This window comes from Bombyx mori, chromosome 9, assembly GCF_030269925.1.
Source record: "Bombyx mori chromosome 9, ASM3026992v2".
Lineage (NCBI taxonomy): Eukaryota > Metazoa > Arthropoda > Insecta > Lepidoptera > Bombycidae > Bombyx > Bombyx mori.
In genome coordinates, this window is record NC_085115.1 from 9,955,829 (window position 1) to 9,970,404 (window position 14,576).

Consider the following 14,576-nt stretch of genomic DNA (forward strand, 5'->3'; position numbering starts at 1 on the left):
TCATTTGGTCTAATTATTCTCACTATATTTAAAGTATTTTTCAATCGAGTGTCATGGCCGAGGAATTTAAGAGGTAAAATACGTCTAAGGCCGTAGCAATTTAAGAGAAAACCAGGACAGTAGCTGTAGTTTTCCTAGTACACTTAATACTCTGTCAGTCTCATTATAAATTACACTATTCTATTTCTAAAACATACTATCAGACTAATTACATAGTAAACGAGGTTTTTATCAAAACCAATATTCAAATTAACATTGATAGTAAACTGACCTTTGACTCGAACATTTGTGTCACGTACTGATGTTACAAATGTAATGAATATTTAATGTGAAAATGAGTCTATTTGTTACTTTTAAAAATTTTAATTATTCAACCATGTAACTATGAAATTTTGTTTTGTAATACTATCAACTAAAAGTACTAATCCCAATGGTGTTTTTTCTACATTAACGTGAGGGAAACTACGTGTCAGCTATTATTATAAAAATGAAATTTAATAACACTGCTATATTTAACTCCGCTTAATGTCACCTGTGTTATGTGTATTGGAAATAAATATACGAGATAAGAACAAGTAATTACACTCTAAGACCAAAACTCAAAATACCAAATATATCCCGAATAAGAAATATATAAAGACAAAATTACACCAAAACGCCATTTAAGTACTTAACAACAACACAAGATTAAACTATAATTGCAAAGAAATAATTAGAAGCCTAATTTACGTAAACTAATATCACGGCTAAGCCTAAGGTAAGAACCCCGAAAATCATTCGGTTTCTTTCTTATCAATTGTTTACAGTGACTTATCAAAGAACTATAAAAGTTCGTGACCCGAAGTTTACTTTCAAATTTCTCGCAGTGCTGGATTAATATTGGATATAGGTACTTCAATTCCGCGTGATCCAATGTGGGGAAGAGATGGTGCAACGCGTGATCCCCGAATCTGGTTAGCGATTTGAAATGATCGTGAGGAGTATCGATTCTCTCAACAATCGTGTCTAATTGGTGTATGCCCCAATCGATTGATTCTGATCTGAAATGTGAAAGATATTATTATGTTACTGCTGTAAATTGTGTGAATACGATGCAATTTGAATCGATTTGAAGTCGTCGTGGCCTAAAGGATAAGACGTCCGGTGCATTCGTATCTAGCGTTGCAACGGTGTTCGAATCCCGCAGGTGGGTACAAAATTTTTCTAATGAAATACGTACTTAATCAATATTCACGATTGATTTCCACGGTGAAGGAATAACATAATGTTTTTTTTAATTTTTTTTATTGCCTTTGTAGGCAGTCGAGCATACGGCCCACCTGATGGTGAGTGGTTACCGTCGCCCATGGACTTCAGCAATGCCAAGGGCAGAACCAAGCTGCTGTCTACCGCTTAATACTCTCCACAAGCCTCGTTTGAAGAAGGACATGTCATAGCGCTCGGGAAACACCGTGGAGGGGAGCTCATTCCATAGCCGGATGGTACGTGGCAAAAAAGATCTCTGGAAACGCACTGTGGATGACCGCAGTGGCTCCAGGTAGTATGGATGAACTCTACTCCGGTGGCGGGCGGTGCGATGGTAAAAACGAGACGTTGGTATCATCTCGAACAATTCCTCAGAGCACTCCCCATGGAACATGCGGTACAAAATACAGAGGGAACCGAAGTCCCTCCGCAGACCCAGAGACTCCATGTAATAAAAATCAAACCCGCAAAAGTATAATTTGCGTAATTACTGGTGGTAGGACCTCTCGTGAGTCCGCACGGGTAGGTACCATCGCCCTGCCATGTTTCTGCCGTGAACCAGTAATGCGTTTCGGTTTGAAGGGTGGCGCAGCTGTTGTAACTATACTGAGACCTTAGAACTTATATCCAAAGGTGGGTGGCGCATTTACGTCTTAGATGTCTATGGGCTCCAGTAACCACTTAACAACAGGTGGGCTGTGAGCTCGTCCACCCATATCAGCAATAAAAAAAAATTAGTTAGGCTTGCTAAATATGTTTTCATTTTTGTGCTAAGCTTTGAAAAACTAATTAATAAGTCAAAATCACAAATAAAGAATAAAGCCAGAAACAAAAAAAAAAAACTTCACATACTTCTCTTTATAAAGTATTAGTAGAGGTTACTGACCTTGGTGTATCTCCCTCAAAGAAGTTCAGATGCGAATGATGTCCAGCAGTTAGTCCAAACATAACGAATTGTAAGCTTGTTAATAACGTCACTACAAACCAAAGCGCTAAGGTCCAAGCCAAAGAGAGCCCACCAAGAAAATACATCCATACAGGACCAAATAACACTAAAAGATTCGACCATTCCAATGTCGATTCCTTTGGATTCTGCAAGGCTGACAAATACCTGTAACATAAAAAAATACGTTTTAATAGCTATCAAATAACTTAAGCTGATGTTGTTATAGATAATAATTTATATATTTCAAATAAAATTGTGTAATTATTCTTCTTTTTTTAAAAATCTATATTGATTTCTTAACATTTCTATGCCAGAGCATCAAGACGTGTTTAAATAAAATATATGTCTGTTTTCATTCGATAATAGTGTATCCTCATCTTAATTAATTGATTTTGTCATATTTTCTTAAGTTACATGTTGTTTGCACAGTTTTCATATCTACGAACAATTCAGATAAGCCATGCGGAATAAACTTTAGGAAGAGTCAAAAGCAACATGGAGACATATTGCGGGTACTTTGTGGATAGAATGTAAAAAAATAATAGGACTTGAGAAAGATGTGACATTAGAAAGTGCATTTTATCCCAATATTTACAGTAAGGAAAAAAAAAACTCACATGCTTACTGCCATTCCTATGATAGAAAATGAATGTATAATGGGCCAGTAAAACGCTGCCATTTGGGCCCAAATAGATTTGTCTCGGCGAGGAAGATATTGAAGGAAGGGCTCCGCCATACTAATCTCTACGTCATAAACAGTATTTGTATAAATGTGATGTGACATTGAATGAGAGATACGCCAATCCCTGAAAAATAATTTATTGATATAGTTGGTCGAAAATATACATTTGGCATGATTAAATAGAATATTAAAAAAGTCTCTGAGAGCTCTGATATATTTTAATAGTTTGTGAATGAGAAATTAAAAGAACACGCTATATATAATAAAAAAATGGTGGGTATTTATTAAGATAAATCGAATGAATCCGAGTTCGATCTGTTTATAATTACCAGGTTCATCATCTTAGCAATAATAATAAAAACTTTATAGCGGGATACTTAGTTTCAGTAAAAAATAAACGAAAAACCACAGTATTTTTGTAGTCGTCGCATTGATTAAGTGTGAGATCAAAAAAATAAGGTACCTGAACGGTTTAACTGATATTATTAGAGAGCTGTTTGGGGTCAAGGCTTTGGAAACTTTGTTCATATCAAATTGACCGAACCAATTAATTTCGAAATTGAAGTTTTACGATATTTAGGAGAGTTTTCACCAGTAGAAAGTGGCTTAGCTGTTCCTGATGTTCTTGGTATTGCTTGTCCTTGAGTGACAGTTACTATTTTCCATCAGGTGGTACATAAGCCCATTATAAACACAACGGCAAAAAAAATAACGTAAAAGGAAGTACAGAAAGAATAATAACAAAATATAATCTTTTGCGATTTAAATATGTACATAGCTAATGAATATCTAAATAATACTTAAAATAAATTCAATATTGACAGAAAATTATAACTACCATTTAAATAGTACTTACGCATAGGAAAGTCCTGAAATATTAAATAAATACATCCGCCAATTGTCTGCACGATGGAAATAATTATGAGCGCAAATCGTCAAACTAGTTAGTATGTAGGCATCTAGGATTGTCAGAGCTGCTCCAATTATAGCATTTTGTGTCCAAGCCCAGCTGCACAATGGAGTTACAATCAAAAACGCAATCAGCAAAGAGTCACTTACATAGTCACTCTTTTTTCTGAGGTCAGGCGGAATTTCTTGTAGTTTCTCGATAATTTTAACTTTTAATGTCTTATAAAATCCGTCTTCATGAAATGTGAAGGGTTGGTTTCTGGGTGCTGTCGTTTTTCTAACAAAGTATTTCGGTAATAGTGATTCGGCGATTCCTTTAAGGTGATGCGTTTCGAACTGCTCCGTGATATCTGTACCCTGGTAACAAGAACCTATATTTAAATAGGTACAGTAATATAACACAATAGTTAGCTTCAGAAGCTGATCAGTAATTATTGTCGTTCATAGAGATTACTCGAGGAAAGCTTCACCTAAATCTCGGTATAACTTTTTTCTCCTATCTATTCGTTGGTAGCCCAAGAGGCTATTTCAGCTACGCATGAACGGGTAGGTGAGCTCACGGGCTCAACCTGAGAGAATTAGCTTACACTAGCCCTAACAAGAGCAGTGCTTCGCAGAATCTACCACAGGATCGGAATCGCGACCCATTGAGACGATCCGCCGAGAAACTCAGTGGGCTGTGTCTATGGGTTAGTTCACTCGTCGAACGTGGTAATTCCGAAAGTGGTAGGAGGCCTAATATAGTCGTGTCTACCTTAGTAGACACAGAATATGCCCAAAGAAAAGTGAAACAGGTTGGTGTAGTATAGAAAATAATTGGGACAGTAGGTAATTGAAAAATGGATATTGCTACTAGGTTAAATTAATACGGTAGTAGTACTTAGAGATGGGCGAAATTCTGTGCTCCGATCCCCGATGAGTCGAACAAATCATTATCTATAAAATAATATTAGATTCTTTAAACCAAGATGTAATATGAAAAACAAAATAAAGGGTATGATAGCCGTTATTACAATCGGAAAATAAATTGGTTTAATTTGAAATGTCAACATAGTGAAAAAGTGTATTAGTTTTCAAACATGCCTAAGTTACCTTAGTAAATTGAATCCATTGAGCTCCTCCGGGATGGCTGGGTATAAATTCCGTGAGATCGTACAATCCGTCATGGATTCTCCACAAGCCCTCGGCTCCATCCAGAATTTGTTTTCCTTTTATCCATTTGATAGTAGATTTCAGTTCGTCGTCACGTAACGGTGGATATTTCAATTGAGGAAAACTTATCTGACGCCTGTCCGTATTTAGTGCCATAATCAAAGCTGTAATCATTAAATAATTTGTTAATTAACGACTGCTCAAATAATATCTAATGTTTTTTTTATGTTTGAAATATTTTATTTAAATTGATTATTTCTCTGGCACGCTCTGATGAATAAAGCATAATGGTGACAATGCATTAGTTCGTTTAATTGGTTAATTAAAAGTTGCATTCCTCTTCTCAGTCGTTTGCACTCTTGACAGAATGGTCGTGGTAATCGTTTTGGATGGTGATGCGCTTCAAAAGACGTCGCCATTCTTCGCGTACTCGTGGCCTTGGATATTGGATCCAAAAGTTGGATAACAACTTTTAAATGGTAAGTTCCTAATACGAAAGACGCTCTATGCTTTTGTCTCGAGCCCTGCAAGCATGCTGGGGTAAGAATCTCGTGAGATTATTCTACTACTTACTATTTCAGCCGTAGCCAATACCAAATTTCCTATGCAAGTAAGTTTACTACTGTGTTCTTTCAGAATAATGAAAGGTACGTGGCTCTTGTGGAATCGTTGGTATAAATCTATACTAATATATAAATCTACAGTGGTTTTTACGGATGTTCCGTTATAACTACTGAATCATGCATTCGATTGACTTGAAACTTGGTATCCATGTAGAAAATACATGTACTTAATGGATAGGCTAATATTTATATGAGCGTTGGACTCCCTACACCAGTTGCGGGGCGTTAATGATGAGAATCTTTGTGTGGGTGAGAAATAATAATGTTAATTTTAAATGGCCAGCGAAGCGGACGGGTACAGCTAGTCATTCATAATATTTCAACATTCAATAACTATGTATTTATATGACACATAAAACCTCTGACAACATCTAATTTATTAATCATAAAATAGGCATTAGGAATATAAACATCAAAAATAACAATAGTTTTTTTTTGGATATTCTATTTTAATTAAAAATTGTGGGTATCCATCAATTTAAGCTTCTATACATAGAAACACTATACTTTTATTTCGTTAGTGTCATACAAACTACAAAACAGGATAGGTACACGTTTTTCGGTTCATGTTGATCACTAACGAATGAATGAAAATGAGGTTGGTAAGAAAGTGCTAACTGTGGAAGGATATAGAGGAAGAGGTAGACCTAAGAAGAAATGGATGGATTGCGTGAAATTCAATATGCGTAAGAAGGGAGTGAGCTGAAGAAATGGTATATGATAGAGGAGTATAGAAGGAGAAAACATGTTGCGCCGACCCCAGGTGACTTGGGGGAGGGCAGGAGAATGATGATGATGTTGATCACTAAGGGAAATACGTCCAATGCCTTCACCAATTTATAAGTTCCCCCACAACGTAGCTTCCGGTCGGTTGTTACCAATATGGTGCGTCAGTGTCCATTAGTTCCACAAGCAATTTACACATATTTTTTGAACGATCACTTTTTGGTTTTAATATCACTGTTTTACCTATTCAGCGTCTCTTAGTTTGTTTCATGATGCGGAAATCTCAATGTTTTTGTGTTTATAATGAATTCCGACAATCCGATATACCAGGTGCTACTAATGCTGGGAATTATTAACAATACAACCGTAATTTAGCTAATTATTTAATTGCGTAGTAAGATAATAAGAAAAGCAACCGAAACATTTACGTAGATTTGGCATATTGAGTTTAAAGTAATTCTGATTAAAAATAATTCTGACGTACCTAAAATGAGCATTAATTTTTAATTAAACCAATGAGAACTAGTTTATCTGATCTTAATAATTTGACTAAATATAAGGATTGTTTTAAACATTCTAATAAATTATTCAAATAACCTTGTTATTTATCACGTATTAAAAAAATAAGAATACTTGGCAGTTTCTGTGCTTCAATTTGAAAAAATAACTATTAAATTATGCGAAATGTAGGAAAAAAGGCAATTGTATCACGTCATGTTTGGCGAGCACGTATAATTTTTAAATGCAGGTCTTGTTATATTAAACCGGTTTTCGACAATTGTTAATAATTTAGGGTATACATATGTGGGACAAGAGAGAAATACGAAAAATGGACTAAAATAATTACAGACTGGTACTCACGGGATGGCTGTAGAAAAAAAAGGAAGAACAAAAAGGAAGCCAAAACCTTAAGAAGATGAAATAAAGAGTGTAGCCGGCCCGCATTGGAGTCGAATGGCCAAAAATAGAGAATATTGGCAATCTTTAGAGGAGGCCTTTGTCGAGAGACAAGCTGTTTTGAAAACCACATTGAACGCCGAACGGAATACATGATTATAAGTTGCATTTCTATTTAATTTATTATTAAGTAATTTATTAAGATAGTAGGCTTAGTAGGTATAAAGGCTTATTATTATTATCATTATGTGGGACAGTACCGGCCAACCCCAAAACAAACCAGATATCGGCAAACATAGCTACATTCCGAGATTGTCGAGTGCAAGCCACATCACACAAGAATAAAAAGAAGGCAAAGACGCCACGCGCTTCGTTATTGCTGACGGTTTTATTCTACTGTCAACCGCCACTGAAAAGGGCCTTACAAACAACGAGGCTATTTGTGGCTTGGAGGCATGAGTCGCAGACTTCAGAGGATGGAATCCGATTATGGCAGCTGGAAAGTGTTTCGTGAACTAATAGTAGATAGATAAATAGGAAATATGAATAAAATAAATACGATGGGAACATTGAGTAATATGACAAAAACAGTAGCAACATACGAATTAGAAAAGAAATGAATTGATTTTATTTTGAGATTTGATTTGAAACTTTGTTAATTTTTATTTTAAGTTATTAAGTTAGTTTTTTGATGGTTGAGAATAATCTTAAATCAGCACTAATCAAAATTCTTAGTTCTCAAAAATATAAACCAAGAACCTGTCACGTCACTGACAGTGAAAATTTAAATTTTTCTGCAGGTTAATCTAATGCCTGACATCTCAAGCTGCCATCTATAACATAAATACTACTTCTTTCTCCATAAAACGTAGGCACAATCGTTTACGCTCCGCATTATATATTTTTCTCTGCCTACCTATTTTGTGGGTAGGTGTGAAAAAGTGTAGACGTGTTTTAAACATAAAATTTTATTGAAAATTAGAAACATAATCTTTTATCAATATTTTTTAACATCCAGTTTGTACACAAGTATTTGTGATTTGGTACTAACGTTTGCAGCAGCTCATGTGTCATAAATAAAGCTGCAAAGCGCCAGCCAGTACACCTTCAACCATTTAAGTGACATCTTGTTCCTCACACTCAAGCCCATCATGTCTCAACTTGCTGAAATATTAACTATTCAAAAGAACTTAGAAGAAAACTTCACACGGAAGATGGGTGAACTTGAAACACAGATTCAGTCTGCGGGACCTGCAAAGGAAACTGTAAATAAAGTTGCTGAAGAGTTCCGTACGTTCAGAGAGTTGGTCTTTAGCATACTTGGGCTGCTCCGGACACAAATCGGAGAGTGCATGAAGCAGATTGATAGTCTGGAGACTCGGCAGCGACGCAAGACTTTGCTATTCCAGGGATGTACCGAGGTTGACGGAGAGGATTGCACTTCAGTCATCTTAAATGTGCTAAATAATAAGTTGGCCTTGAAAAATGTGTCTTCTTCTTCCATAAAAGAATGCCACAGACTTGGTGCGCGAAGTCAGGAGCATAACAGGCCCATTCTTGTGAGGTTCACTAATGAAAACATTAAATCCAATGTTTGGAGAGCAAAGTCTAACCTAAAGGGTTGTTCAATTTCATTGAAGGAGTTTTTGACAAAGCCCAGGCAGTCCATATTTATCAAGGCAAGAGCTCACTTCGGAATGCGATCCTGCTGGACCCAGGATGGAATCATAGTTATCAAGACAACTAATGGAACACGTCATAAGGTAACAGCTATGGAAGAGCTGAGCCCTTTGCTGTTGAAGTTTCCAAAAGCTTCAGTGGCATCTCATGTGAGTGGAAAGAGTGATGAGGCAGGAAATCTAAAACATAAAATTCGGAAGTAATGGTGCTTTAATGTTCTTTTGATAGGCAACTCGAAAATTACCATACCGATGTAGTAAAAGTGTGTGTGTATTTTTATTATGTCATTTATTTCATCTTTTTTTTTTGTTTTTCTTTTTTTTCTGTAGTATCTGTATATTACTTTTAGGTAAGTAGTTTTAAGTTTGTATAAATTAAGTTCTATTCCAATAATTTTATTGTTATTTGTTCTGTTTTCATTCAGTCCAATGAAGTTGGTGGTTAATGACACAGTTTAAAACATTCGTATTTTGGTATAAAATCAGTTACAGACTACTTAAACGTACCAGACGTAGTGTAGTTGTTCTATTGTTTTGTGTTTTGGATTTTGTTTATATTTTGTAATGCTTTCTAAATGTTTCTTGATGTTCACTGAATTTAATTTACATCTTCTATATTTTATATTGGTGTTAGCTGGCAGGTGGTGTTGAGATATACGCTTTATTCATTTTTGTTTGTTATTAATAATTTTTTTTTCTCTCTTTGGTTTTTAATGCATATAGATTGTATCTTACCAAATTGTTATTTATAATATTTTTAGATAGTTTTTTTTTTTTTTTTTTTTTATAGATTAGTTTTATATAGATTAGTATATATTAATATAGATTAGTATATATTAATATAGATTAGTATATATTTGTATAGATTAGTTTATTTATATAGATTAGTTTGTTTTACACATAGACACATTTTTTTTTATTTTTTTTTTTTGTTTTTCTTCTAATTTTATTATTTATGTCTTTTGTATCAGGTGTATCAGATACTGATGATGATTCTTTTTTTTCTGCAAACGAATCCAGTACGTCTTCTGGAGAGGAAAGTTTTGGTTCAGCCACCGACACCCTGGGTGACTTCTTACGACATACTTTTGACCACAAATCTGGCTGCCAGTTCAACGTATGCCACATCAATGCACAGAGTGTAGCCAGTCATTATAGCGAACTGTATCATACATTTTACAATACCAACGTCGACGTCATCCTGATATCTGAAACGTGGCTCAAGCCTACTCTCCTGTCGACCTCTTTCTCTCTCCCAGGTTTTATTCTTATCCGTAATGATAGAACGGTCGGTAGAGGAGGTGGTGTGGCCATTTATCTCCGCAGCACGTTTCCATATAAAATATTGTCTTCTTCTTCTACCAACTCTAGTGCGGAGTTTCTTTTTCTTGAGGTTTGTGTTAAGAGAGTAAAAACTGTAATTGGTGTCACCTATTGTCCCCCTAATATTGATTACTTTACTGAGTTCGAAACAGTATTAGAATCTTTGGGCTCTGAGTACGCACATCTTATCATCATGGGTGACTTCAACACAAATATCCTTTCTGGTAATTCCCCTAGATCCCAGAAGCTTCTTCAAATCATTGAATCAGCTACTCTTCATCTAATGCAACTACAAGCTACGCACCTAAATACCGTCGGTGAAGACACCTGGCTCGATTTAATCCTTACCTCGAATCCTTCCTTAGTTTCCTCTCATGGTCAACATTCTGCTCCAGGGTTCTCTCATCATGACCTAATTTTTCTTACCTATATCCTTAAATCCCCAAAACCTATTCCCAAGACCCTGCACAGGCGCTGCTTTGCTCGCATGGATCTTGAAAAACTCAGAAATGATGCAGCCGAGATAAACTGGGATCCCCTAGTAGATGCTGCATCAGTTGATCACAAAGTCGAAATTTTCAATAATATCGTAATCAAATTATACGATATCCATGCCCCAATTAGAAAAGTAAAACTGAAACGAACGCCTGCACCGTGGATGACTGAAGGAGTTAAGATGGCCATGCGTCGCAGAGATCGCGCTTTTCGAAAATACAAAAAGAATCGCATCGAAGATAATTGGGTCCTTTTTAAGTCTGCTAGGAATAGGTGTAATCAAATGATACGCAATGCCAAGCGCCGCCACATTCTGGATAATATCGCTTCTTCTTCTCCTGCCGATGTTTGGAAATTTCTCGGAACTTTGGGTATCGGCAGATCGCGACGTTTGGACATTCCAAATATTATTCAATTAGATGATCTCAACCGACACTTCTCCACATCCTCCGTGATAGATCCCTTAACTAAAAATCAAACGTTAGCTTATTTGTCTGGCCTAAGGCGTCCAGATGTTGTCCCCTTTCAGCTCTTTCCAGTTGCCCCCTCTGAGATAAGAAAAGTGATACTTTCCATTAAATCTAATGCGGTGGGATATGACAACATATGTCGCCGCATGATTATAACTATCCTAGACTGTCTCCTACCTGCAATTTATCATATTATTAACTTCTCTCTTGACTCTGGAGAGTTTCCTTTCCTATGGCGCAGAGCTTATGTTCGTGCCCTACCTAAAATTCCTGACCCTTCTGTTCCTAATCACTTTCGCCCAATTTCAATCTTACCCTTCCTATCCAAAGTGCTCGAGATCTGTGTCCATAAGCAGCTTTCTCGATTTATATTTAATAATTCCCTAATTAGCCCTTTTCAATCTGGGTTTAGACCAGGCCACAGCACCATTTCCGCGCTTCTGAAAGTGACAGGTGATATCAGGGTGGGCTTGGAAGAATCCAAAATCACTATACTAGTTTTGGTTGATTTCTCAAACGCGTTTAACACCGTTTGTCACGATATCCTTCTTTCCATCCTCTCTCATCTCAACGTCTCAAAAGGGGCGTTGGATTGGTTCTCTTCCTATCTTCAGGGACGTCAGCAATCTGTTCGTAATGACGAACTCTCATCAAACTGGTGTAATCTTGAATCTGGCGTCCCACAAGGCGGTGTCCTCTCTCCTCTCTTGTTTTCAATTTTTATAAATTTTCTCACCCCTGAGCTACGGTGTGCATTTCATCTTTACGCCGATGATCTACAACTGTACGCACAAACCGATGTTGATCACATATCGGATGCTATTACCAAACTAAACAATGATTTAAAATCAATCAAAAATTGGTCCGATAGGTTTGGTCTGGCGGTGAATCCTACCAAATGCCAGGCGTTAATTGTTGGTAGCCATCGAAATATGAGTAAGATCAGTAATTTTAAGCTGCCGCCTGTTGTTTTCAATGACATAATCATCCCCTTTAGCCGAAACGTGAAAAATCTTGGATTACACATTGACACTACACTTGGTTGGAGAGCGCAAGTAACATCCATTAGTCAAAAAGTCATCAGGACCTTGCGATCTCTCTATCGGCTAAAAAATATGCTACCATCAAATGTAAAGGCCATGCTTGTGCAGACTTTAATTTTCCCTATGGTAGACTACGGTGATGTGTGTTACTATGACCTGAATGCAGATCTCCTCAACAAACTAGACCGCCTTCTCAATAATTGCATTCGATTCGTTTTCAATCTTAGAAAATATGACCATGTGTCCGCGCATCGAACTCGTCTGAAATGGTTACCGATCCGTCAGCGTAGAGAGGAGAGAGCGCTTACTACCTTGTTTTCTCTTTTGGACTCTGCCTCTTCACCCTCTTACTTAAAATCGCATTTTAAATACTTGAACGCAAGCCATGACAAAATTCTACGTTCTTCACATAATCGTCTCTTACAATGTCCTATCCATCGCTCAGATTTTTTACATTCTTCTTTCTTTGTACAGTCCATAATATTATGGAATTCGCTTCCCAAAGAAATCAGGATGATCAGCAATCGCTTTACTTTTAAACTCAAAGTTCGCGAACACATCCACAAAAAACTGGAAGAATCATCTCCAAACTAGTTTATTTCATTTTTCAATTATTATTATTATATTATATATATATATATATATATATTTACTTTTAGCCATTCTTAACTATAATACTAAATTGTGTATTTTCATGTGTATATTATTGTGTGTAATTATGTGTATGTATCTATTTTACTATTTTATACATAGGTATATTGAATTGTAGTATATGTATTCTATAATACTGAGATATTATTTTAAGGAAGATTTTTGTTTTGAGTTTGTTCTTTTTTTTTGTTTTGTTGTTGTTGTTTGTTATTTTTTTTGTCAATGCACCTACCATGCATTATCTCTGCACCACCCTATGGTCGACTGGAAGAGAATGCCCATGGCATTAAGTCCGCCTGTGTACAAGTTTTGTTTTGTGCATAAAGTATAAATAAATAAATAAATAAATAAATATTCGCCGGTAGCTTAAGAAGCTATCCCAACTAGGTATGCCCGGACGCGGGCTGTGTCTATGGGTTAGTTCGCTGGTCGAACTCGATCGACGAGTTCGACGAGGACGACATTATATAAAGTGGCTATAGGAACAAAGTTGCAACGGAAGTGACCACCTATTTTGACACACAAAGTTAGTCACCATTAGATTAGTCTAATGGGAATCCTACAAGTCAAACCAAAATACCTAGTTGTTTGCAGTATAAACAGACAAGGTACAGTGTAGAAATCAGACTGGCCTGCATTACATTTTTGCAATGCATAACCGGCTCTTTTAAAACCTTCACATAAACGTTCATTATCGCGTAAAGACTTCCGTTCGGTTGCAAATTAACATTGAATAATATGATGTTCTTGTTAACTTCAAGTTCGTTCAATCAGGAAGCATGAAATGCAAAACATTTTGGGCCAACTTTTCATAGGCTACATGTAGGTTTATGTTTCCATGTTCCAGTTAGTATTTCCAGGAATGGTTGCCGAAGCCAAATCGGTAAACACAGGCGTAAAGTTAACGAAAAGCATTACTCATGTGAAGGGAACGAGAAGTCCCGCCTGTCAATTGAGATTTAACACGCTTTATTAGCTTGTCATATCTACATATATATATCGATGCAATTTCTTTCAATATCATTTTCAAGAACTTCACACAACTTCCGATTAAGATTAAAATTTTAACATGACGCGTACGAAATTTTGTTTATCAGGATGATCATAAAATTACTATTTTGACTATTGGTTCAACTTGCTGGTAAATCCTGTTTATTTATTTAAATTCCTTAAGAAAAGCGTCGAATAGACTAATTGTCTCAAGTCGTAATATATTATACGCAAAATTAATTGGCCTACCTGGAATACCTGAAATTACATGGCCTCTAATTTTTTGAATGCCGCCTCAAGGCCAAATTTTGAAAGACGGGCAGGTGTAAAGTAATTTGTACTTTAGATCACAGCCATTAGCGTAACTAGCTACTAGAAGGCCGCGAGAGGACCAGCGTCTCGCAAGTTTCGATCATAGCTAATGTTCGATAAGAGAAAGCCGACTCTTGTGGTACATTGCGTCCTATACATAATCGGAGTAATGTCACACACTTTAACTCACACGATCGATTCTTTTTCGAGATAGAAACACCTGAGCGTATGGAGCTTGAGGCTTCGCAGACTTGGCGTCGAGGTCCCCGCGAATATCATTGAGCTGGGCTCGAAACAGTGAATAAAGACCACGATTCTGCCCGATAACGCCCAATTTTCCGTGACTTGCCTGGATGTTGTAGTTACTATGACCGAGACATATCAAAGAGAGTACAGTCACGGCTTGTATAAAATAGAAGCGTCCATATAACCA

The 14,576-nt window shown here is 36.5% G+C and overlaps 1 protein-coding gene across 14 annotated transcripts in view; it reads right to left on the reverse strand.

Annotated features, from left to right (window-relative positions):
* Nucleotides 1-343: 343 nt before the first annotated feature.
* The window catches only part of LOC101746556 (cytochrome b5-related protein), a 36,781-nt gene continuing 22,548 nt past the window's right edge, over nt 344-14,576 (reverse strand). For 3 of the 14 annotated variants that reach the window (XM_062670109.1, XM_038012847.2, XM_012688587.4), the window contains 5 exons: nt 4,875-5,098; nt 3,730-4,139; nt 2,809-2,997; nt 2,132-2,356; nt 344-1,040 (listed from right to left, as the gene is read on the reverse strand). In XM_062670109.1, coding sequence (XP_062526093.1) covers nt 713-1,040; nt 2,132-2,356; nt 2,809-2,997; nt 3,730-4,139; nt 4,875-5,090 — 1,368 coding nt within the window. In that variant the 5' untranslated portion in view covers nt 5,091-5,098 and the 3' untranslated portion in view covers nt 344-712. Of the gene's footprint in view, nt 1,041-2,131; nt 2,357-2,808; nt 2,998-3,729; nt 4,140-4,874; nt 5,099-8,132; nt 8,444-8,500; nt 9,040-9,109; nt 13,008-14,576 lie in introns of those variants that run through there. The other 11 variants (XR_009973851.1, XR_009973844.1, XR_009973847.1 and 8 more) reach the window with 11 other exon arrangements.